The 24777-nt window shown below is 38.2% G+C and overlaps 1 protein-coding gene across 2 annotated transcripts in view; it reads right to left on the reverse strand.

Moving 5' to 3' along the window:
• ATAD2B (ATPase family AAA domain containing 2B) overlaps window positions 1–24777 on the reverse strand; it is an 84638-nt gene that overhangs the window by 13088 nt on the left and 46773 nt on the right. For both annotated transcript variants that reach the window (XM_086631419.1, XM_086631420.1), the window contains 6 exons: window positions 24050–24235; window positions 23252–23387; window positions 22749–22945; window positions 19630–19789; window positions 15305–15427; window positions 10517–10654 (listed from right to left, as the gene is read on the reverse strand). In XM_086631419.1, coding sequence (XP_086487545.1) covers window positions 10517–10654; window positions 15305–15427; window positions 19630–19789; window positions 22749–22945; window positions 23252–23387; window positions 24050–24235 — 940 coding nt within the window. The remainder of the gene's footprint in view (window positions 1–10516; window positions 10655–15304; window positions 15428–19629; window positions 19790–22748; window positions 22946–23251; window positions 23388–24049; window positions 24236–24777) is intronic.

Here is a 24777-nt window from a genome sequence, read left to right on the forward strand (position 1 = left end):
CTGGAAAGAAAAAGGCACTACAGTAAGGAGAACACAGACCTGAGAAGCTGTCATATGAGACAGGAAAAGGTAAAATTTATCTCCAAATCATGCAAGACAGTTAAATATGATTCAAAAAGGAAGAAGGAGCTACCACAGGGTAAAACTGATGCAAAACTAAAGGGCTAATGGGCAGGAACTAACGAGTTAATGGATTGCTGCTAAAAAATGAGCATAACCTGGAGTCCTCTCTCCTCTACCTTAACGTCGATATTTTATAAGACTGTGAACTAGCAAAAGCAGAATCCCACACTTTATTTTACAGTTAGTATGATTCACAACATATTAAATTTTTCAGTAAGTAACAGAATGGGATAGCTCTTTCCAGAAGAAAAACTTCAAGTTAACTTTGTTAAAAAAATTAACAGAATATATACAATTGCCAGTTAATGCCTTAACACCTTTTCAATTATTCCTTTTAAAACTACTCATCTGAAATCTACCCATTGATACTCAGTCTTTTGGCAGTATTTGTGCCAGAGGCAGTAGAAATACTATTGTCAGAGGAATCCTGCTTTGTAGAACTGATTTTCTGTAACTCAAACTATTAAAATACCAATTATTCACACATGAATACACTCACTTGTCTTCTGAATTGCTGAACTCTTCTCTCTGTATAATCTTCACATAACCTCTACAGATTTGCCAAGGGGATCCTCACTTCAGTTCTAGTTTCTTTCTGGTTTACTTTTTTGTCAATTGTTATTCAGAATTTTTAATGGCAATAAATACCTGTTCGACCACAAGTCTCATAACATTTCACTTGGGTTCATATGAAGCCTGTATCGAAAACAACCCTTCCCAACTCCTTTTCCCCCCTCTCCTAAACTGCACAGTCTATGCAGACCACGTTTTTAAAGTATGATGTATTACAAAGTAGTTAATCACTGAATACAAATTTACACTACATTTCATTAAGCAGTAAGTGAGGTTTCTCAATTCTACCAATCCTACGTCGAGACACTGAGACTCAGCCCAAAGATGCCTAAACTTAAGGCAGAGAGCATTTCTCCCAGAGGTGGCCTCCCACGGTCAAAAACACATTCTGTGCTTTCTCCAGAAGGACTAGTCCTCTAGGCACGAGTTAAGTATAATGAAACCTGCAGTAGACTTTCAGAAATTCTCACCCACAAGCACGTTTCACCTTAAGACTGCCAAGTCAGACACATCAAGTAAAGACAACATCTTCTGGTGAAATAAGCACCCTTATCTAGAGGTGCAACCCTGTCCAGAGTAGAACACAGTTCTTGGATTTAAAGAACAGTGATGGTCCAAAAGCCCAAAACAATACGAACAAAAAAATCTCAAATCCTTCCCACATTCCTGAGGTACTTCTGCTGGAGGTAACTGTCACCTTTTCTGTTTAGTATTGTCTCAGGAAAACAGCTCTCAAAAACATGGGTGAACAGAACAGAAGCTTCACAGTTGAGGTATACACAGTTGCTGTACCTAAAATCCAGCAGTACAGCGACAGAACTGCAGACTATATAGACATAAAGTTAACAACTGAAAAAGGAAGCAGATATAATCCGAAGATTCAAAGGTTGTCGATTATTAACAAGCAAGTCTGCTTGCCTTAATGTGCATGGACTCTAATGAGAAGATGCAGCAGTCAATGCAGATATGTTTCTCTTGAAATGTATGTAGTTTGACTACTACAGTATATTAGGTGCAGCACAGTTAGTGGAGGCTAACAAGTTCACTTTATGCTGCAGAAAAGATGATCCTTATGTGCCTCTGCACTGCTTAAAAGTCCATCACAGAATGTGAATCCTCTGTCATTAAATTATAAAAAACTTACATCCACCAAACAGTAGAATCTCTCTTTTTACCTTTATTTCATGAAGAATTCCTGGGGATTAAAATCCAAAGGAGATTTTCATGGCAAGCAAGATCACCATGGATCTAGATTTTGTGTCTGCAGTATCAAGAACCACGTGAAGCAATGCACGTGTTTCAAGTTTTTCTTCCATAATCAAAAGTCCAAGCTTCTTTCTGATGTCATGTGTGTAAAGCAACTCAAAGCCTTGAGAAAGCACTTAGTACCAGCAATTTGTGCTCTTATGCAGCATCCAGTATATCTGTGTATCTGCCACAGTAATTTAGTGGCTTCCAGTAGCTCCACATTCCTTAGCAAGGGGCACTGAATATGCTGCTCGAAAGTCTCTGGAGTTTTTAGTCACAAAGTCCCACAATGCGATCAGAGATAAGCAGCAAGAAAGAACAGAGTACAGTTCCACAATGGCTTGAAAAGCAAAATGAGGTGCCAGCTGCCACTAACAGACAAAGCCATTTCTCCCTCCAACGCCAGCTATAGCATTTCCACTACCTCATTTGTGCCAGCACTACTGTTCCTGTAGTAAAACAGATCAGGGAACTAAATACATCTGAAACGTTACGGGTTTTTTCTTCTGGGTTAGTTTTCAACATCTTCAGCTCCCCAACTGAGCTTTCCAACTCATGAATGATGGTGCTGGCACAGGGGAGATGGTGAGAATATGCAACCAGTGAAGAGGCAAGAGAGCACCTTTCGTAATAACCTACAGTTTGACCAGCTTGAAGTGACTGTGGAACTAACCCCTAAAAGACATGTCATTTTCTTCACCTAGATGGAAGGCACCCAAGGCAGAAACCTGACAAATGCATTAAAAAAACTGCATGCAACAACTTAACATATTTATGATCTTCATCAGCATATAAAAGCTTATGTTATGTAAACAAATACTTGAAGAACCTGGGCACTTCTACTCAACAAGGAGGAGTCAAGTTCCGTAAAAAGAAGATGAGGCACGTTTCAAAAAAAAAATAGTTCTTGGCTGCAGTATCCCCTGCTAATCAACTGCCTTCCCCTACCATCCCCTATAATGCTCTCAACTCTCTCCAAGCTCTTCCTAATATTTCTCACAAAACTCTCCCAACATATTCTGTTCCTCCCCACCCCAGCTGAACGAGACACAAGATACACTACCTCTGAGGTTTGCATGCCATGCCTGGCCAATACAATGTTTTAACTGATCAGTTAACAAGGCCAGGAAGAAGAGGTAACTACCATTTTCAATCCATAACCTTCTCCTTCAGTAGATGCGTAGATTTATCCAGCTACCAATCTTCACAAATCCTGCAGGAATCTAACCTTTCAGCCCTCAACTCCTGTCAAATCTGTCTGAACTCAGCTAAATGATTCAGAAGTTCTTAGGGAAGCAGTGATGGACAGAGAGCATAGATACTATTTCTTGGGAAATCAAGCTAAAAATATAACTTACATGAAACTAGAGTAATTACGTTAGTAAAGTACATGACAAAAGAGTCATATAGTAAAATTAAGGAGTAAAATAAAGTCACAGAATCATAGAATGGTTTGGGTTGGAAGGGATCTCAAAGATCATCTAGTTCCAACCCCCCTGCCATAGGCAGGGACACCTTCCACTAGATCAGGTTGCTCAAAGCCTCATCCAACCTGGTCTTGAACACTGCCACGGATGAGGCATCCACAATTTCTCTGAGAAACCTGTTCCAGTGTTTCACCACCCTCATTGTGAAAAATTTCTTCCTTAGATCCAATTGAAATCTGCCCTCTTTCAGTTTAAAGCCATTGCCCCTTGTCCTGTCACTACATGCCCTTGTAAAAACTTCCTCTCCAGCTTTCCTGTAGGCTCCCTTTAAGTACTGGAAGGCTGCTAGAAGGTGTCCCCAGAGCATTCTCTTCTCCAGGCTGAACAATCCCAACTCTCTCAGCCTCTCTTCATAGAAGAGGTGCTCCAGCCTTCAGATCATCTTCAAAAGAGCAGAGACAATCAGATTAGTATAACATATGGAGATCACTTTTAGACTTTCCACCTCTAAGGATCTGTTCATTTTCCCTCTGCTGAGTAGCTTTGTCCAATAGCAACTATTACAACTATTTACGGTTTTGGTACCATTTAGTTGGCTCTTAAGGACTACTGAATGACACCTTCCCTGCTGCAAGAGAGCCATGAACAAATGGCAAGGTCGTCCTCCAACCTCACAAGCAAAGAGGCAGCTCCCACTCTGACTAAAATTACACTCAATAGAGCTTACAGCATTCATTTAGATCACATATCTGAAAGGCTGCTGGTTGGTTTCTGTGTTAAGGAGGCAAAATTAAGAAAAGAAAATACAAAGAAAACTGAAGTTAAGAAATGGGTAATGAACAGAAGAAAATCAACAACTTCTGCAGACAAAAACTTTACACCATCTTTAAACAATTCAAAGCAAACATTGCCAGAGTTTTCAAAGGGGAGGAAGGAGCAATATATATCTACAAGGTCTGAAAACTGGTTTTTATTATATCACTTCCGCATACACCTCTTAGGAGAAAAAAAAATACTTTAGAAGAACTAAAGAACCTTTTCCTAAAAAGTCTCTCTTTGTACTACGTTTATAAGAGAGTTGGTGATAATGCTTTCAGGAAAACCTCCTTCTTAAGAGAGGCAGAGCAATCTTGAATTACTGAGTTAGAAAGGAGATGAATAACAACAAAATAGTAAAAAAAGACACTCATCAGGTAAATTGTAGGTCTCTTTGCCCTCTGTCAGAGAAAAAAGACATTTGATTAATTCAAGAGGCAAGTATTTAATAGTGATGAAAGAAAATTTCTTTGCCAGTAGATATCACTGAGTCAAAAATTTTGATGGGATCCCAAAAAAGAACAGGCAGTCAGGATTTGTTGGAACTCCCACAAATTGACTAAATGGCATTTTAAATGAGAAGAATTAGAAAGGCTATGGAATTTAAAAGAACTGTTAGCCAATTAAGAATCAGCTAAGATAGTATTTCCTCCAAAATCAGGCATGAAAAAAAAAAAGTTTTATTTCTCAAATGTTTGCAACTTCTGCTTAAAGCATCTAGTCGAAGTCAGCACCAGATACAGACGATCTAACTATTCTTATCTAGAATGCCAACTCCTGTACTACCCAGAACAAAATGATAAAGAAACAAAGAGAGACGGTTGTCTCGGCTCTGAGTAAAGATGTCATCTCTTTCCAGAAAATCATTTTTAATGGTGTTTTTCAAGTTACAGTACTTGCCTCTATCTCAAGTGAGAATTAATCCAAGTCAAATCCCTTTTCTGGAGAGCAGGAGGAGAAAAGAAAACAGTAGCAAGTGTAGGATTTGCGACAAAATATCCACAGCTATCAGCACACTAATGTTAGCATCTGGATAACTGCTAACATGCCAGCATCCAAATTCTGAATCCAATTTCAGAACTAGTCCAAAAGGCAGAAAATAGTTAAAATAATAAAAACCATATGGCATCTGGTCTGCCATGTCCTTTGATAAAGCATTACCGCAGCCATATGAATGCCTGAAGTACAGCGATCACTGACACCACAGTATCAGAGACATCAAAGAAAAGAGACTAAACAGATGAAAATCAGAGAAAGACTGAGAATAAAACAGTTTCTGAGAAAGATTACAAACAAAAGATCTTTTATTTCTAAAAATCTTTCTTTAAAATACTCCTGCCAAAATAAAACCTCCTCTCCATTATAAAGTAGAAACAGTTTTGACTGATAGCAAAGATGGCCATTTTGGGGAGGGAAAAAAAAAACCACAAAACCACACACACAAAAAGGTGCAAAAAATCCTATTGTCGTGGTTTTAGGCTGATCCAGCAACTAAAACTCACACAGTCTCTCCTTCTCCAATAAAGTAGAGAGGAGAGAAAAAAAAAACAAAAGGACTGAGGGTTGAGGCAAGAACAGAGGGAGCACCCACCAACCATGGTCCTGGGCAAAACAGGCAGCGCTTTTCTCAAAGCAAAACAGTTTATTAATGATTACTTAGAAGGACAAAGGGAAATAAAAACCGATTACTTGAGAGGACAGAAAGAAACAAAACCAGATCTTAAAGCCGACACCTTCCCCCCCCACCTTCCTTTTCCTCCCGGCTCTACCTCCTCCCCCCAGCAGCACAGGGGGCAGGGACTGGGGGAGTGCAGGTCAGTTCATTCCGTGCTGTTACTGCTGCTTCTTTCTTAAAGGAGAAGGAGTCCTTACACCCTTTTCCCCTGCTCCAATGGATCCCCTACCCACGAGGAAAAATCCACAAATTTCTCCAACGTGAGTCCAGCCCACTGGAAACAATCCTTCCCCACAGATTGCTCCGGTGTGGGCTTTACCACAGTCTCGGGTACTTAGGGAGCTGTAGCCACTCGCTCCGGCGTGGGTCGTCACGAAGACTCCAGATGCCTCTCTGCCTTGCCGTGCCCCCAACACGACCATCCTCGGGCTCAGGCATCTTCTCCCCACGGGCTGCGAGTGGGTCGCTGCTCCACCGAGGCCGTCCTGGTTGCAGGGGGGCCGCCTGCTATCTCACCATCAGCCGCAGGGGAAACTCGGCTCCGGCACACCTCCTCCCGCTCCATCCTCACTGACCTGGTGTCGATGCGGCTGTTTCTCTCAGATCTCAGTCCTCTCCAGGTGAACTCAGCCCAGTGGGCACCCTGGGAGTGGGGTGCCCCCGAGTTCCCCAGCTGGCTCCGCCGCCGCCATTCTCCGTGGGCGGCGCCGGCCCGACGCAGGCAGCCGCCCGGCCGGGAGCCAGGGAGCGGGGGCAGTGCCCTCCTCCCTTCTCTGGTCGATCCTGGGCGAAGCACCTTTTCCGGTTCCCTTGTCCTGACTTAAATAGGGCAATTCGCAGAGGCGCCCTATTGGCTCAACCCCGAGGGGGATGGCAGTCTGATCCGGTGGCCAGAACTAAGCCTAACCCGGTTCCAAAACCGGGGAGGTCGCAGGGAGCAAAATCCCTCTCCTGCCACCAGAACCACCCCCCCCTCCACATCAAACCATGACACCTATTTATGAAGGAATTAGATTTTCTGCAGCAGTTTTTTTATATCCTTGCTTGATCTCCCTACAGTCCTTTCTATAGAGACCACTAATCACTTCAATTATTTGGAAAAGTTAGCAGTGTGTTTACTTCATATTTCATAAAATGACTTTTATGTAAGACTTGTATTTTTAATACTTCACACAAAGTATTTTGTGTTATGTGTTCCAAATGCCATTTCCGCAGCTATCATATTTATCATATGGCATAAAAGACATCTTCTGTATGAAGAAAACATGAAATCTGCAGTCTATCACCACAATATATTATTGTTAAATACTGCAAAAAAAAGATAAGACTGTAAAATCAAATCTTTCCCATACAGTTTATTTATATCTAACACTAAAGGAAGCAACTGCAAGACAGTAAAATAATATGCAACATACTCCATCTACTGGCAAAAATAGAACAGCAGGACAAAGTTTTACTATACAGCACCCCAATAATTAGAGACATGCTCATGTTTTATGTGCTAATGAGTATCTAAACCCCTTAGCAATGATTAATTTACCAGACACACTACTGCACACTGCTGGTAGTTTCCTTTTCTGCACACATACATACAAAGGTGAAATGAGACCCCTCTCGTTGGTGCCCGGTGACAAGAGGCAATGGGCACAGACTGAAATACAAGACTTTCAATTCAAAAGCAAGAAAAAGAGATTACTGTGTGAGTGGCCAAGCACTAGAAGAGGTTTCCCAGGCACGTCACAGAGCCTCCCTTCTTGGAGATATTCAAAACACAACTGGACACAACCTTGAGCAACCAGTTCTGAGCAGGAGAATTAGACTAGATGATCTCCCAATGTTCCTTCCAACAACAGCAATTTTGTCATTCTACGATCATCCAATTACTTGTATCGGGCTTTTGATCTATGTCCCATTCTAAGTTCCCACCAGAACACTCGCACTTTTCTCAAAATACACAGTCAATATGGAAATATTTTAAATTATCTGTGTCAGAACTCTCCCAAATGGATTTTCAGCAACTTCTAGTAATGCAATACTTTTAAAACTCATCTATGCTGTGATATATCATCCACCACAGGTGCACCTTCAACAAGGGAAACTGAAGTTGTAGAACACATATCACCATGCCTTCAAATAGAACAACTATTTCGTGTCACTTTTCTGATAGCTCATCTGGTCTAATCAAATAAAAAAAATATTAGAAAAATTAAATAAATCACAAAATAATAGCTTGCTAAAAAACTAAATAAAGTTTCATACAAAATACACAACCTCAGAAAACAAACCAACACATGATAAACTAACTCCCATTCTCTACTTACTAGCCCTAAACAGCAAACAGGGCTTTAAATTGGGGAAGGCTGTTGCACTGTCTGTAGTCCACTGTTTTTAGAGAAGATGCCTGACAGTTTCCTTTAGCGTTCTCAAGTGTTTCCTCTGAATTGACCTTTTTGCAGCCATTTTCTAAAATACTGTTAACAAAGCTTCTAAAAACTTTTAATCAGGAAAATAACATTATGATCGGTGATTTTTTTTTCCCTTAGATTTATCTAAAGAAAAAAATTAATTCAAGTTCAAATAGCAGAAAAAAAAAGATTTTCAGAATTATTAATTGGAAAATATAGCTTTATCCTATGTAAATAAAATACATGAATCATCATTCTTGCTACTCCACTTGTGTAATACATTTTAGTCTTAAAAAAAGAAATCTTAGTTCTTGGCCATAAAAAAAAAAAATTCCACTCTACCTCTAAAATTATCTGGTTAGATATCCTTTCTCTAAACTTGTTTCTTCCATTTATACGATCACAATTCACCATACAACTTACTGCTATACAAGCTCCCCACAATCTGCTCAGTTCTGCTCTCACTTTACTCCAGCTCCTTCCTCCAAAAACTCTTGTAAGACTGTATCGCTTCTTAGTTTCTAGTCTCTGCTGAACTTAGCACATCAATCTTTAAGTGTGCCCATGTACTACTTGAAATTTCTTCTGCAGAGTTCTGATTGCTCATCAATTCCTGGATCTCACTCTTGCTTACTAGATGCATCACATCCCTCCTGGACTGCTACCCTTCTCAGACTCAGCCTTAAAAGGCAGATTTTCATTTGATCATAGTCCCAAACACAACTAAGGCTCAAATTTTCTTGCCTTCCAATCTAAATCACCAAAATACTAGCAGGAACATTGCCTTAACATTAACTTCTTTTTTGTTTACACACAGAAATGCTGGCAGTTTCCTTCAGTCAATGACTCTAGTTTTCAAACGACTGCCTCTGCATCCACCACTTCAGGTGGAGAAAAGACAGCAGAGGTATCACAGCTTCTTTTTAATCAAGTCATCGGTAATGGCTCGCTCTCTTCCCAAGAGACATCCAGCTTGGAAGTCTATAAACCCTACTGTCTACTGCACAGCATGCAGAGCCCAGAAAGCACTCTGTAGATCAGCCAGAGTGAGAATCTCCACCTTGGATTTCATCGGAAAAAAATAAATAAATTGAGAATCCTTTCCCTCCTCTCTGTTTTTGCCCAAGAAGCCAAAAGAACAGCTTGGATCCACATCATCAATTTACTATAAAACAATTTATTCAAGCCATAACTCTGTACGATAGACTTTAATTCCTTTAACGGAAGAAATTACAGCTTCAGGAAATAAAACCGTACACCTCTAATTAATTAAAATATTTGACATCAACACTATCATTCATATATAAACAATGTTCATCTCTGGGCAGTTATCACCATGCCTAGAAAACTCTTTCCTATCAAGGAAAAGCACCATGAAGGAAAGCACAAAGACCAATCAAAATCTGTCAGCTCCAATCTATCAGTTTTCCTATTAAGCAATAATTGATAATTCTATTAATAATATATTAATAATGGACTCCACATGTTCAGACGGAAAGTCCTGCACAACTATCAGTAGATCCCTCATGCTCACTTTCTCTTATAGACTTTGTTTGTAACAAAAACATCTGTTGTGTATTTACCTGTTCCAATCAACTTACCTCTCAAAAATAATTAGCAGTGTCTCTGATTACCTCACCACTGTTAAAGCAATCACTCCTCACAAATCTAGAGATTTTGATCAATTAATTGGACTAATCCAGTAGGCTGAAGCAAGAGTATCTTCACATCCTCCAATAATAGGTACTGACTATTGAAAACCAGGTGCCATAAAAGAAAACACAGCCAAATTTGTAATTTCTTTCCTAACTTTTGGCATGATGTACTGAAGATAGGAAGTGAATAATTATAGGGTATGTAAGAGAGTAGGAAGCAGCATGTATGTACATACCTGTGAATACACACACAGAGTAAACAAATCTTACCACTTACAAAACAGATAAAAGTGATCTCCTCATTGGCTAAGAGTTGTCTTGTACTAAAAATAACCTTTTACAAAGAAAAATGTAATACTCATATTACATTAGAAAAACAGTTATACTTTATCATAAAAAACAGAAATCCTGCTTCTTTACAACTTCTTGGGCAGAGATTTCAGGTAGTCAGAAAAAGAGTATTTCCTGAAGTTAGACGTTTCATGCCTAGAATCACTTCTAGAAATAATCAGTAAACAGTAGTAGAGACATATTTGAAATATTTGCCATTGGAAGCACCTCTAATTTTGCATGATTATCACCCAAGGTACTCACATGCACATTTATTCGCAGAGTTGGGCCACACTGCCATTGCGGGTTTTTGTTTGTTCCGAAAAGCCTCCTCAACTCTAGCTTCTGTTTTCCGTACAGTGGAACCATGAGGATTTATTTGTTCTGCTGTTACTGATAAGCCTGCATACAGAAGATAACCATACCTATTTAAATAAACCAAGCCGCATAAAACTGTTGCATTTAAAAAGAAACTTGGAATACCATGCTGCAACAATAACATATCAATTAATATTTAGCGGGACATTCAAAACAAAGATTAGAATCAAGAATATTTGTTTTCTACTGACAAAATAACTTAGTGGTTGCATGATCTTAAGACCGTCAGCTCTGATGGCTTAGAAAAATATGACTGTCTCTCACACTTGGGTCTCCAAAGACTCCACTCTTCTATCCGTATTCGCTCTATAAAGGGAATTCTTATAGACAGTTTCAATTTCTCCTGATTTTAAACAGATCATTTAAACTAAGTGGCAATTCATAATAGCATTGTATGCCACATCAAAAAGAGTACCTTAATAAAAACCTTGTATTGTCACCATGATCAATGTTATGTAAAACGTATCCATTTCAGAGTCAATATGAGCTCCTAAATTAAGAAAATGCAATTCTGATATTAACAAAAAGTCTGGTTTGCTCTCTGTAATGTAAGTTCATCTCAGAGCTTCTACTATTTCATAGGGTTTTTAATTAAATTCTAAAAATGTAAACTTTCATATTGGTTAAGCGCATTTTAAAGACAAACAAATCTTGTATTTGGGAACTAGAATTTCCCATCCATCCACTAAAACAGTCTTCAAAATGTCGTACTATGTCTCCAATAGTAACCAGAACCAAGTGATCAAGAGCTGATAAGAAACTCTAAAACTGATGGATGTAGAAATTAAGAGATTCACAAAGGAACTCTCACCTAACAGTTAATAGTTACAGCAGAAGTTTCTAGGTATCATTACAAATATTTTAAAATGCATATCAAACATATTTCAATACTCAAAACATCCACCACTTCTACTTTGTTATCTATTGGTTTCAACAAAAAGTTGCAAATTCCAATAATCTAGCATATATTGTTCTTAATTTACCAAGTTAGAACTTGTTATCCTGAGATTTACCATCTTTCAACAACAGCACCTCATTTCAGTAATACAAGCACAAGAAATTCTAGTTTAACTTCTAGATACTATTTTATTATACAGTTTATCATTCTATTACACTGCAGTACTGCTTTTGAGATTGGTCATCAGTCTCAGTACTAAATAAAAATGGCAGATCTGTCAAAAAACAAGAAAAGCTGTGGAAAAAGAAAGTGATGTAGAAAAAACTTTCTATTTTACAACTACGTAAGATTGCTAAATAACTTGCAAAGAGAATTGTGAAGAAAATGGATATGGAGCTTTTTGGCCTTAGCGCTCATCTTCAGTATCCTGGAAATAAATTAAGAGCTAATATATGGCACAATTCAGAAAATCAATGGCTTTTTAACTGGGTAAAGATTAAAAAGCCTACAGTATGTGTCACTTGCCTTCCAGACTCTTCTGTGATTCCAGACAGAAGCACTTCGTAGCATTTCCAGAGAATCTAGTAAAAGCCTCATGCAGATCAGCTTGCTTGATTCCATGCAAACTCACACTGAATGTCAAAGTCTTTCCAAACGTAGCCAAGAAAATGCTGGCCAAGATCTAAGCAAGTATGGGGCATGTTCTTTTTGTCAGAAGACAAATTTCCTTTCTGATGGTCACAGCCACCCACTCCGAATCAATCTGCAACTGCAACACTACCTTGACCTCTTCAGAGAAGGCGTATTAATACAAGTTTTATATTCAGTCCAAGAACTGCTAGTGGATTTGCATGATAAACCTGGACTTTTTTTTCCCCAAAGTCCACTGTTTGCATTATTGCCCTTCTTTCACAAGCATCCCGTTGGCAAGTGAAGAATTTTAACTCCGGTAAGGCTTGAAGGCAGGATCCTGTATCAAGCTGAATCCAGACATATATGCAGAGCAATGTGGACACCAAGGGAGTTGTTTTGCCCCATCAGACTTTAAACATCCCAGTCTGGGACTTTTAAAGGATGATGAAAATAGAAGCTTAGGACACACTGAGCTGAACAAAAGCCTGCTGTGCATCATACAATGAAGCACACTCACTGTGACTTCAGTCTCAACATTCATTTAAGGCCTCGCTTGGACATTTCTTGTTGATATCAAAAAGAAGTATTTAAGGGTTCAATTTCCCACCACTTTGTCTCATGCACTGGCCAGGCAACAAGGTTGGCTGCCCAGTTCAGCATCATTTCATCAGGTAGCTCCACTCAGGCAAACAGTCTGGTATAAGCAATCACTCATGAATTTAGGTGATCAGTTGCACAAAGCTTTTGGATAGCAAAAGGCATAGTTTACCCTGCTTATGCAGTTTTCCCTAAGTATTTCCTCACTGAAACATTCCATTATTTTATGAAGTAGAGGGGAAGAAGGAGGATCTGGGGACCACTTCTATACATGACCATCTGGTAATCAATCCAAAAAAGAAACCAGAAACCCCTTAATAACCTTGTGAATATCCAATCAAAAGAAGAAAATGCAAGTCTATGCCTTTCTTTGCGATCCCTGGTCCAAAACGTTCCAAAACAGGGTACATGTCAAAGTCTAGATCAGCAAATGCACTGTGATTTTGCTGATCTGCTGTCTTGCTGAGCATAGTCTGTAGAGCAAAATGGGAGTAATGGCAAGGTTGATCAGTATTCACATCCCCTCTATCCATTACAATGACCAGTGTCAAGACTTCGTGCCTGAACTGCCATCTTCTTGACATTCTACACCACAATTTTTGATAGAACTCCTGATTCAGGAACACGACAGTCTCTTCTGCTTGCCTTACAGTATGAGGTTTCCTCAAACCTCAAGAGCCTGATATGTTTTTCTTCATTCATAACCAGTTAATCTAATAAAGCTTCTTTCATGCATTCCGAATCTTCTGCTCTTGCTAATCCAGTAAGTGATCTTAGCCTTCCACACTCTGCAGCTCGACCAACTGCAAAACTTATTTGTTCTTGAAACCACCACAAGGTGGTCCAAAAGTATGAGCATCTTTGAAATATGACTTACAGTACCTGTGACACTGTAACAATTTCCACACCAATGCGCAGAATGCACTTTGAAACCTGTCTGTCGTTGTATGTGAGCTGCTGCCACTCACAAACAACCGGTACTGCTAGTTACCTATCTATATCTGAAGGTCCACTAACCACCATCTGATACCAATAGTATCTTCTTTTTCTGATCTAACAGGTTCATTGCAGTCCGTCAGTCTTAGTTACGACTTCTGAAAACCCACCTCTTTCAACAGGGTCTGCAGGTTTTGCCCGCAGAAATACACATTACTTGGTCACTGCCACAAAGAGAAGGGCAGCACTTCAGCGAGCTCTTGCGAGACTTGCAAGGAGGGACTCACAAGCTACAGAGTCGCTCTCTGTAACAAAGAGCTCTAACAAACAGTTACTTTAACCTCGGAAGCAATAACCTTTAACAATCACAGGGGACTCATAATAGATAATTAACTGAGCACAGCTCTCAGCGTGACACTAAGGCCAGAATTGTGAATATTCTTATACTTCTAATAGAAAAGTACAGAGGAGAAATGAAGGCATTATATTAGTTCTATTTTACAACCACGGTGAATTACAATTGGTTCTCTTATCCACATTTCAAGACACACATTGGAAGCTTGTATAGAATTAGACAAAAAAATGCATGACTGAATGGGAAAATAAAAGGAACTGTATCCGTTTAAACCTAAAGAAGAGAAAGCCTACAGACACTTGCATAGTTCAAAGAAACTCATTAATAAAGGGTCTTCAATCTACTGATACAAGTATTTCAAGAACCAGCAGCTACAAGTTTAGACCAGCCAAATTCAATACAGAAATCAAACAATGCAGTTTTTTACCAAAGCAGGAGGCAAAGCAGGAAACAACTTGCCGAGGCAAAGATGGAATTATTGAAATCAGTAACCCCCAAATCAGCATGAAATTTTGTTCTAATGTTACAGTTCAGTGATTTTCAATCTTTTTCAATTTTCAGAACGTTAAAAATTTTCCATGGAGGTACAGAATCTCTCGTGTAAACAGAGCCCTACTGGGAATATGTTTGGCATTTTGATTACCCTTTTGTGGTCACTTTAGAAGCTATCCACAGACTTGGAGGTCTACGGACTACAAGTTGGAAAAAAATGCATTGATTTAAACAGCAACTAAGTCAGTGATGTCCTCCAATGTAGGGGGCCATATTTCCCGATTCTGGACAATTAGATTGTCAACCTCGTGCTCCCCTCAATGCAGATGCAACAGTTGTTTCTCAATCCAAAAAATCAACTGATTATAACCAAAAGTACACTTGTGCATGTGCCAGGGTGAACTGAAAATCCACTGTTTTAAATGTCATTCTCCCTATTCATAGTTGTTATTACACAGCATTTTTAGAATACAGCCTCAGTTAGTACAACAATCCCAACATTTATTCGTACACCATGTTCTACAATACTTTTTTTACCAACAGGCAATGCATCCTTCTTTTGTAAGGATGGTGCCTTATCAGATCAGCTCACATAGATGGAAAAAGCAGACATGTTTCCAGCTCAGTCATCCTTTAACATGCACTGCCTGAGTCTGACATGCACTTCGCATTTCATCTCAAATTTAAATTTTTATATGGACATTTTTAAATTCTACTTTCTATCCCATACAGGTTGTGTTATGATAAATGAAGCTAAATATACCTCGTTTTCGTCTCGCTTCCTTGATTTCTTCACACATCTTATTAAATTCTGGATCCAGTTCAGCAGCAATGATAGCATGAGCAGTGTCCTTCAAAGTACAAGCTCTATGTCTAATTATTTTATCTAGAAAACAAGACAGCACACTTGTTAATTTTATCACAATTATGTAAGTTCTTTACCATTTCTATGTTGTTCTGCATTTTATATTACAACACTGAGAGAAGTAACTGGGAAATATTACAAATGTATGAAAATGTAGATGGATCAACACTATAGCATGCTCAAAAATCACCATCTAGCTATTTAAGAGATACAGGAGTTTTCAGAAGTATAAATTGTTACTTAAACCAATAGCGCCATTGATGAACAAATGCCAACAGTGAATGATGAACATACCTAAATCAACTTACAGGTATACCAGTTTCTGCAGGCAGATCTACACAGTACAACGGAGTACAGTGCAGAGTCCCAAAAGTAACAAGATATTTGTCCAGGAATTAATTTACCCACTGGGGTCTAAGAATATTCATATAATTATACTACCTGCAAAATCAGACTGGACATGTCATGAATCTGTAAGGTAGATCTGGCTTGCTTATATTCCTCTCTTGTTTTGTTTTTTATTAACCTTAAGTTATTGCTTATTATTTAATAACAGCTACAAAACTCACACTTGTGCTAAAACAGATTACTTCATTGCTTATATTAAATAGCTGTTTCTCGTTTTAATCCTTTCAGAAAAACTGGCAAGAAACAAGCCTTGAGTTTGCTACAGTTCCATCTCTATTTGGGGAACAGGACAAAAAACATTGCCCACACTGGAAGCCTAAATGTGACTCATGAAAATACATTTTTTCAGAGAAGACCACTTCCCGTACATTTGAAACACACAAAAGATATTATTCCAATGCTATTGAAACTTGAAAAGTAGTTGTAACTTAATAAATAAGCTCATATGTGGAGAAAATTGACATCTAGAATGTTGCTTCTCAATGAAACCTACAACAATCATTGTTTGCTTTTAGTACAAACGTAATTAATTTGTCAATTCATCCATACTGAATTACTTTTTCCAGTTGATGGAGGTGCTTCAACAGCAAACATCAGCATTAATGTCTACACATATTATACAATTAGCGAATTTAATCTGTTTTAATAATCACTAAAGACAACAATTAAAAATATCAGTGAACATTTATTAAACAAGGTTTATAATTCTAGAAACAGCAAATTTTACAGCCGGAAAAACTGCTGAGTGAAAAAGAATATCCAGTATCCAGCTCAAACACGTTTTCTGGGGAAATATACCAACACTTCAATCAACTGGAAACTATAAATTTTTATGTACATACACTTGTCAAGCATTACGTTTTATGATCACAAAAAATACACTGCATTCTTTGCAGATCTAAAGTTGCACTGATAGATTTTAAAAGTCTGTCAGATAATAAAGTTTAAGATGCTTTCGCAAAAGAAGGAAAGAAAAAAAAAAGAAAAATCAAATCAAGAGTATTTGGTTGAACTACTACTGTCCTCATACCCTGTGATGGGTAAGACCTTCCAACAGACAGTACTTCAAAGAGGCAAATACTATTATGTTTAACACACAATGGTTATGTTTCCATGCCTTTAAGAACATTCCCTGGTCAAACAATGGAGAGAAAGGAAAAAAAAACCTATCTTTCTATATAACCTATCTGAAATTTTATAGCAAAGTATAAGGAAAAAAAAAAAAAAAAACAAAGAAGCCAGTTTTGAATATCTGTACTGCATACAAAACCAGCTAGTCTGGTACTCCAATTGCTTTCCTTACTGAACAATGGGACAGAAGCAGGTACAGTATGATTCTTCTGCAAATTCAAGCATGAAACAGAGGCAAGCATATATACCCAGCTTTAAGGAATGTCAATATCTATAGGTTAATATTCAGTTAATGCATCTGATGCATGTAACGCTTACAACAGACATGATGTGCTGTTTCAGTAGCATATCCATACAACAGCTCAAGAAATCTTGCATGCCAGAAGAGCATCATATCAATAATTGTTTACAACATGGAGGACAGAACTATCTTTCATTACCTACTTAATAACGAGAAACTTCAATCCAAAACTTAATCTAGAAATCATAGAATCATAGAATGGTTACAGTTGGAAGGGACCTTAAAGATCACCTAGTCCAACCACACTGCCATGGGCAGGGGCACCTTCCACTAGGATCAGGTTGCTCAAAGCCTCATCCAACCTAGCCTTGAACACTTCCAGGGATGGGACAGCCACAGCTTCTCTGGGCAATCTCTTCCAAGTGCTTCACCACCTTTAGAGGGAAGAATTTCTTCCTTATATCTAATCTAAATCTCCCCTCTTTCAGTTTAAAGCCATTGTCCCTTCTCCTATCACTACATGCCCTTGTAAAAAGTCTCTCGTCTCTCTCCGGCCTTCTTGTAGGCCCTCTTTAACTACTGGAAAGCTGATAGAAGCTTCTCTTCTCCAGGTTGAACAACCCCAACTCTCTCAGCCTGTCTTCATAGGAGAGATGCTCCAGCCCTTGGATCATTTTTGTGGCATTCCCTCTGGACTCACTCCAACAGCTTTATGTCCTTCTTATGTTAAGAGGCCTCAGAACTGAACGCAGTACTCCAGGTGGAGTCTCACGAGAGCAGAGTAGAGGGGCAGAATCACCTCCCTCAACCTGCTGGCCACGCTTCTTTGGATGCAGCCCAAGATATATTTGAATAGTCAGGTCCACTTCTCCCAGCTCAATCCTGATGGCAAGAAAAACCAAAATATCCCTATTTTGGTTCCCTAAATGTATTTCTTAAGACTCTTTCTCTTTGGACAAGCTCAATGAAAACTTCTACCACTAAATATTCCCCAAGCTGTCTTTGCTATTTTGTTTCTGCCACACTGAACCTGCAACTCATGTTGTTGACGATCCCGAGTAGATCTGACCTTACAAGTCTGTACTCCCATGACACCTGCTCTAAAACTTAAAAAAAACCTCTTCAGACTACATTTCCTAGAATTAAACGACCAAGTCCACAGATCTAAATGGCCTAAGAATGAGAACAAAGGGTGTATATTACCACAAATTTTTCCCAAAGCCCATCACTAAGTCACAAACATATATGCCAGTCACATGCAGGAGGTAAGTCTCATAGTCCTCATCTTCTAAACAGGCACTCTTCAGAGACACTCAGAATCCCAAGTGACCATCAAGGCTTTGATTAGTTCACATCAGTTACACATTACAAGTCCTCAAAAGGATGTTATCAAGAACACAGAAAACTTTTTGCTGCATGTTATCAATGTATTTTTTTAGTTGTCAAATAAAACGCATCATAAATTGAAGGAATAAAGTTTATCTGCCACAGGTATGAACTAGCACTGCGTTAAAATGGCAGTGCGAAACAAGTGTAAGTGTTTGACCAGACTACACTGTTATCTAGTCCACACACAAGACATTTGCAAAAATCTCATAAAGTCAAAAAATTTAAGAAGCAAGAAAAATACAGAAAATCAGGCTTGAACCTGGTCAAATGATTTCACAAGATTTAATGAAAAACTTTTTAACACATTGGGTTACATTTGCAAATGGGACCAGATTTCCAGGTATCACTAATATTAAATACAACGGCATTAAAAGGATGCTTTTTTGTTTTATTGATGAAGCTGCCAATGGAAAGGCTTTCTTTTGGCAATGTACGCTGTAAAGTGGCCCTAGCAAAGAGTATACAGGATGGTCTTTCCTTAGGTTTGAGCGTGAACAGCTTTTACATGCATTTCAATCTACAAATTCCATTTTAATTGAAAGCATCCCATCACGCTCTGTCAAGACAATACCCTCTAATCTCTTCTAATCAGCTGCAACCGACTTCCTTGCCGGAAAATTTACCCTGTTTTATTTCTATCTCCAAATGCATAGCTCTTAACTTCTGTGGGTGAATTTCAGGTTCTAAGCTAACATGGAAACAAAGCAGCCACTGCCAGATTGCGTGCAGGATTCTCCGCAGAGGTCTCCGAATTACGCTGGGGTTTTGTTGCATATACAAAGTCTATTCACTGAAAATGAGCTATCAAATTCCAAAAGGAACTACAAAACCTAATTTATTAGAAAACAACTCTGAATGCTGTAGTTCTCCCACTCTTATAATGTCCCCCAGTGCACCGCGTGCCTCAGAACACTAGAAGTACAGACCCTTAGGACTTGCTTATCCTAATTATCACATACCATGCAGTTTATTTAAATGCCTGAATAGCAATCAAATACCTGATTAAATACCAGGCTTTTGGGTTTAGATAGGCCAAAATGAAGTAGATCCTTACCTCCAGGATCTTTGTCTGGATTGTACTCCAGTGCATTGCTGCAGATCAGGTCAATATCTGTCAGGAAATCCTTGGCTGTTAAGTAGTTGTGTTTATCAATTTTGGTTATTACTGTCGATAGGTCCATTGGCTCTTTAATAACTTCAAGGTAATCTGAAACCTATAAACAAACAGCATACAGAAATGACACAAGACCATATGCATTCCATTTGAACATTGCCGATTTCACATCTTTATACTTTTATTCATTCCACATGCTTAGCTCCAATACATTAACTAAACATTTTGATTTCTGAACAAATTTGTGTTGCAAACACAAGTTTTATCCGACTAAAACCACAGGACTTCCAAAGCTACTTTTTTCTTCAGTAACTCACCAATTTATCTTTCAAAATGAATTTAATGGTATTTTTCCAGCAACACACTTTAAGGTAAACGTATTTTAAATTTTATTTAGATTGATTATTTTTTTAATAGTGTTATAATCCAAGAACAGTGTTCTAAATGCAAAAATAGCCAGTCTATCTCAAAACCCTAGGAAAAACTAGGGAAGGTACATCATTTTGTTCACCTTGTAGGCAAAGTTCTCATTAAACCAAACAGTCAAATTATCAGCTTTTAAATACCTTCTATTGAATAGCTCTTTCAATCGCTTGTTCAACAAAAAAACTCAGGTTTTATCAACTGAAGACGTTAGAATGACTGTACAGAAGGGCAGCCTAAACAGAAAGCCTTGTGTCAGAGTTCACAGCTTACTATGAGCTTAGCTCGTAACTAGAGATTTAGCAACCACCAGGGTACACTAAAAACTATTCAACTTAATTATGGCACCATAAGGGGCTCAAGCCTGATAGTCAAATGCATCCGTTCAGCTGCGGTGACAAAGTTCACGTAAAAAAAAAAAAAAAAAAAAATCTATGAATTTGTTATTTACTTCAAGGAAAAAACTGTATACTAGAATGTTTCAATGTGATTAGATCACAATCAATTCAAAATACCGGCAGCTTCAGAAACAGTATTGTGTTTTTTCTTTCGAAATCACCCACATATGATGGTGGCTGCCAAAACACTGCAGAGTTAAATATATATTCAGATCAAGTTATAATGGCTCCATAAGAATTTTTTTTTTTAAATAAAGTACCTGTAGACATTTGTACAAAAATAAAATTACAACATATACTAAGATTAATGCATTACTTCAGTGGATACTAGTCTATCACCTAATTCCTTAAATATACATATTGAAATTTATGATGAAAAATTAAAATGGCAAAAATTCTTTTTGTCTCCCTCTACAGAGCTATGATGACAATTGGCTCAGTGACTGGAAAGCCAAGCCACGGGCTTCCTTTTCTTCTTAGCACATCATCAGAAATAATCTTGACTGGAAACTGTAAACATTGCTGCTAAATTAGTCAGGAAAATCCTTGATTTACGTAGCAGCATTCTCTGCAACGCAAGTAGGAGTGGAACAAACTTAACTTTCTCAGAAAGTCAAGAAAAGGAAAGGATAGTCCTGTGCTTAAATGCACCAGGTCAGACAAAAACGATTACATTTAATTTCTAGTGTTGTGAAATATTTTGGAAAGAAGTCTTTAAATAATAAGTTAACATTTCAATTCTCCATCTACAAAACAAGGACAGTAATTTATTTTCTCTTTATGTGTCCTTATTCATTTAAGTTTAGACTGCAAGTTCTTTCGGGGAAGAAGCTGTCTTTAACCACACACCCCCCAAAGAAATTTACTGCTCAGACCATGCTCACAGTGTAAGTTGCCATGTTGAAGAGCTCTTGTCAGTCTTTCAAAAACAGTCAGGTACAGAACACTATGGAAAGCTCAAATTAAAAGAGGACTACACGAGCCCTTAAAAGATGCCTGTTCCATCCTACATGGAATTTACACTGCAAATCTGCTTTTCACAATGCCATACTTTTAATGTCTCATATTCATCTCTTAATGCCTTTCAAAAGAGATGCTTCTCTTCAGAAGCAATTAAGCATTTATTTTTTTTTTAATTAGCAAGCTTGCAAAACTTGCAGTGGGCCAGCATCTGATCTCAAAGTCAGATCAAACACAATCCTATTCATACAGCAGCACCTGCAAATAGATTTGCAGATCAAACTGTCTCATCAGTTAGGTGTGCGCGCTCCATAATCGATCAGTTAATGCCTTATAACATGCCACCACCTGTGATTAATGGCATCCACAAGCATTACTGCTGAAATTACTCAACAATACTATTAATGCTGGAAACACTGCAGAACACAGATCATTTTCCCAATATTATCATGGTATGATTACAACAGAATCAAAGAATCACAGAATGGTTTCGGTTGGAAGGGAACTTTAAATACCATCTAGTCTAACCCTCTCGCAGGGAGCAGGGACACCTTGCACTAGATGAGGTTGCTCAGAGCTCCGTCCAATCTGACCTTGAATGTTGCCAGCGATGGGGTAGCAACCTGTTCAGTTTCACCACCCTCACTGTAAAAAAATCTCCTCCTTATATCTAGTCTAAATCTCCCCTCTTTCATTTTACAACCATTAACCCTTGTCCTATCACAAGAGGCCCCGCTAAGAAGTTTGTCCCTATCTTTCTTGTAGGCTCCGTTTAAGTACTGAAAGACTGCAACAGCATCTCCCCGGAGTCTTCTCTTCTCCAGGCTGAACAAACCGAACTCTCTCAGCCTGTCTTCATAGGAGAGGTGCTCCAGCCCTCTGATCATTTTTGTGACATTCCCTCTGGACCCGCTCCAACAGATCCATGTTGTAAAACCTTTTATTAAAGAATTATATTTATAGTTTCAAATATTTCAAGAGCACTGGTAGGGATAGGAGTGGTGGTATTTTTAAATCCCTGTTTCAGTTATAAAATTGACAGGAATGCACAAGGCTTTTCAAGAGGTCACTGATATAGCCAAAGGACACATTCCAACTCGTTGCATCACAGATGATGAGGCTGTGACTATCTCATCAGCTAAGAATCAGCATTTTAGATTCGAATGATCATGGGTCAAGCTTCTGTTTTTTTTATTAACTTATCCATTTCCTTTTTAAAATTTATATACTTTTCCTAATAGTTTCAACTTCATTGTTTGCACATTACTGAAACAAGACCTCTTCAATATCCACCGGTTTGCTGAAGATGTTAAAGCGTTTGTCTGTGGCCAGCCTCTTGGTAACATCCCTGAGAAACAACCGCAGCTCTCGCAATGTATTCTCTTCCTGGTCCTCCATTCGCTGTTTTTCTGCTTCTGACAGCTCACGGGCTGGACATGGCAATGCAAGAGGAAGAACTTCCAGAGCACGAAGAGCTAGGGAAAAAAACAAGTAGTCAGGCAACAGAAATATCAACAACACAGCGGCTCTTGAGATTATGCCACTCCAAGGTTCATTATATATTTAATCTGCCTCATTGATCACCGCATCCTTAACCCCTCAGCTCTCCAATTTCCAAAACTGATAACTGTAATGCACAAAATTTATTCTGGGCATTGATTAACACTGTCAAATGTTAATTACACTAACTGTCATTTATCCACACCTTTGGAAAAAGGAAAATATCACAAAAGAAAACATTCAGATCACGTTATTATTGAGTTTACTGTAACTTAGTTTACCAGCCTGTTTCCTTCTTGGTGGTGGCATTGCTGCCTCATCAAGAATTAATCCTTTGAAAAATCGTAATCTGTCTTCTTCACTCGGTCTTTGAATATAAAAAACCTCTTCATACTGGATTCTGAAAATACATTTCACCTAAAACAAAAAAAAAACTGTATGAAAATTGAGCCCTCACTAAAAGAATACATGACTAATAACCATATTAAAACACTAGTCACAAACTTTTCAAAATGAGCCACAGGAGAGAAGATAGTAAATTCTACCCAAAGCTGTGTACACAGCCTAGGGAAAATAAATACTTGTAATTCTCACTGAATTTTCTGTAGTAACTAAACTTGCAGTATCCCATGGTCCTAACAGTGGCCACCTCTGCAGTAAAAAGAAGAGAGTGTGCAGGATTCAAAAAAATAAAAATTAAAAAATCAAATAAAAGGTTGAGGAAAAAAAATAGGAGCTCCCCTCATCCATTCTGAATCTCAGAGAACATAAAGCTAAAGGTTAGGCCTTTAAGCTAAATCTGCATTTAATTACACTGGAGTAATTCGTCAAAATGAACAACTGACAAAATGAACAATTTTGTCTTCTCAGTAAAGTAGCATGGAGATTATGAAAATCAGTAATATGGACGTACATCCCTCATTAAAGAACATTACAAACATTTAATTAATATTACCTTTTCAGTTTGACATATTTTAAATTAATTTAGAAAAACCTGTGCAAAACAGAGTATTTTTACACAATCAAAACATCCTGAAGAGCACAAAGTTTCCTAACACCTCCTTCCACAATAAACCTACCTCTTCAGGCAAATCGCTATACATGGACTCAGAGGTAGACAGTAGAAATATAGGGGAGAAGGATGGTATATCTTGCAGCAAAGTTAGAAAAGTAGCTCTCACAGTTTCACTGACAGCTTCCCACCAATCACCAATATGAGGCATGTAAACAATACTTGGTACTGTTCTTCGAGCTTCACGAAAGATCTAATTAAAAGAAATGGTGGTATTTAAACCAAGAAACTAATTGTTATTATCACTTGTGAGTAATAAAATTCTTGTGGAACAGGAAATGACTCACATTTGTGGTATTTTATACACAAATGCTCCAGTAAAATAAAATTATCTAATGATAAAGGCTTTCTAAACAAGTGTTTGTGACTGTTAGCTGTATTACTTTACATCAATGAGCCAGGGACACTACAAAACAACTACTTGTCATATATGATTTAAAAACTTGCCAAGACTGAACAATCAAGATGAAAACTAAATGTGTTTGCAATCCATGCAAAAATCCACCACAAACTGTTCTGAAACCTAAAACATTTTAAACTAAGTAGATGAACCACAGCACACCAATACATACACAAGCTAATTAAATGAAAATCAGGAAGCGAATACCCAGATTAAGCTTACCTGACATAGGTATGTGACCGAGGGGACAAGTTAAAAATGTAATTATTCTCACTAGTCAGCAGAGAGATCTCAAGGACCCTCTAGACACTCCTTTCTTTTAAACATGAAAACAG

This window comes from Tauraco erythrolophus, chromosome 2 (genome assembly GCF_009769465.1).
Source record: "Tauraco erythrolophus isolate bTauEry1 chromosome 2, bTauEry1.pri, whole genome shotgun sequence".
Taxonomy (NCBI): Eukaryota; Metazoa; Chordata; class Aves; order Musophagiformes; family Musophagidae; genus Tauraco; species Tauraco erythrolophus.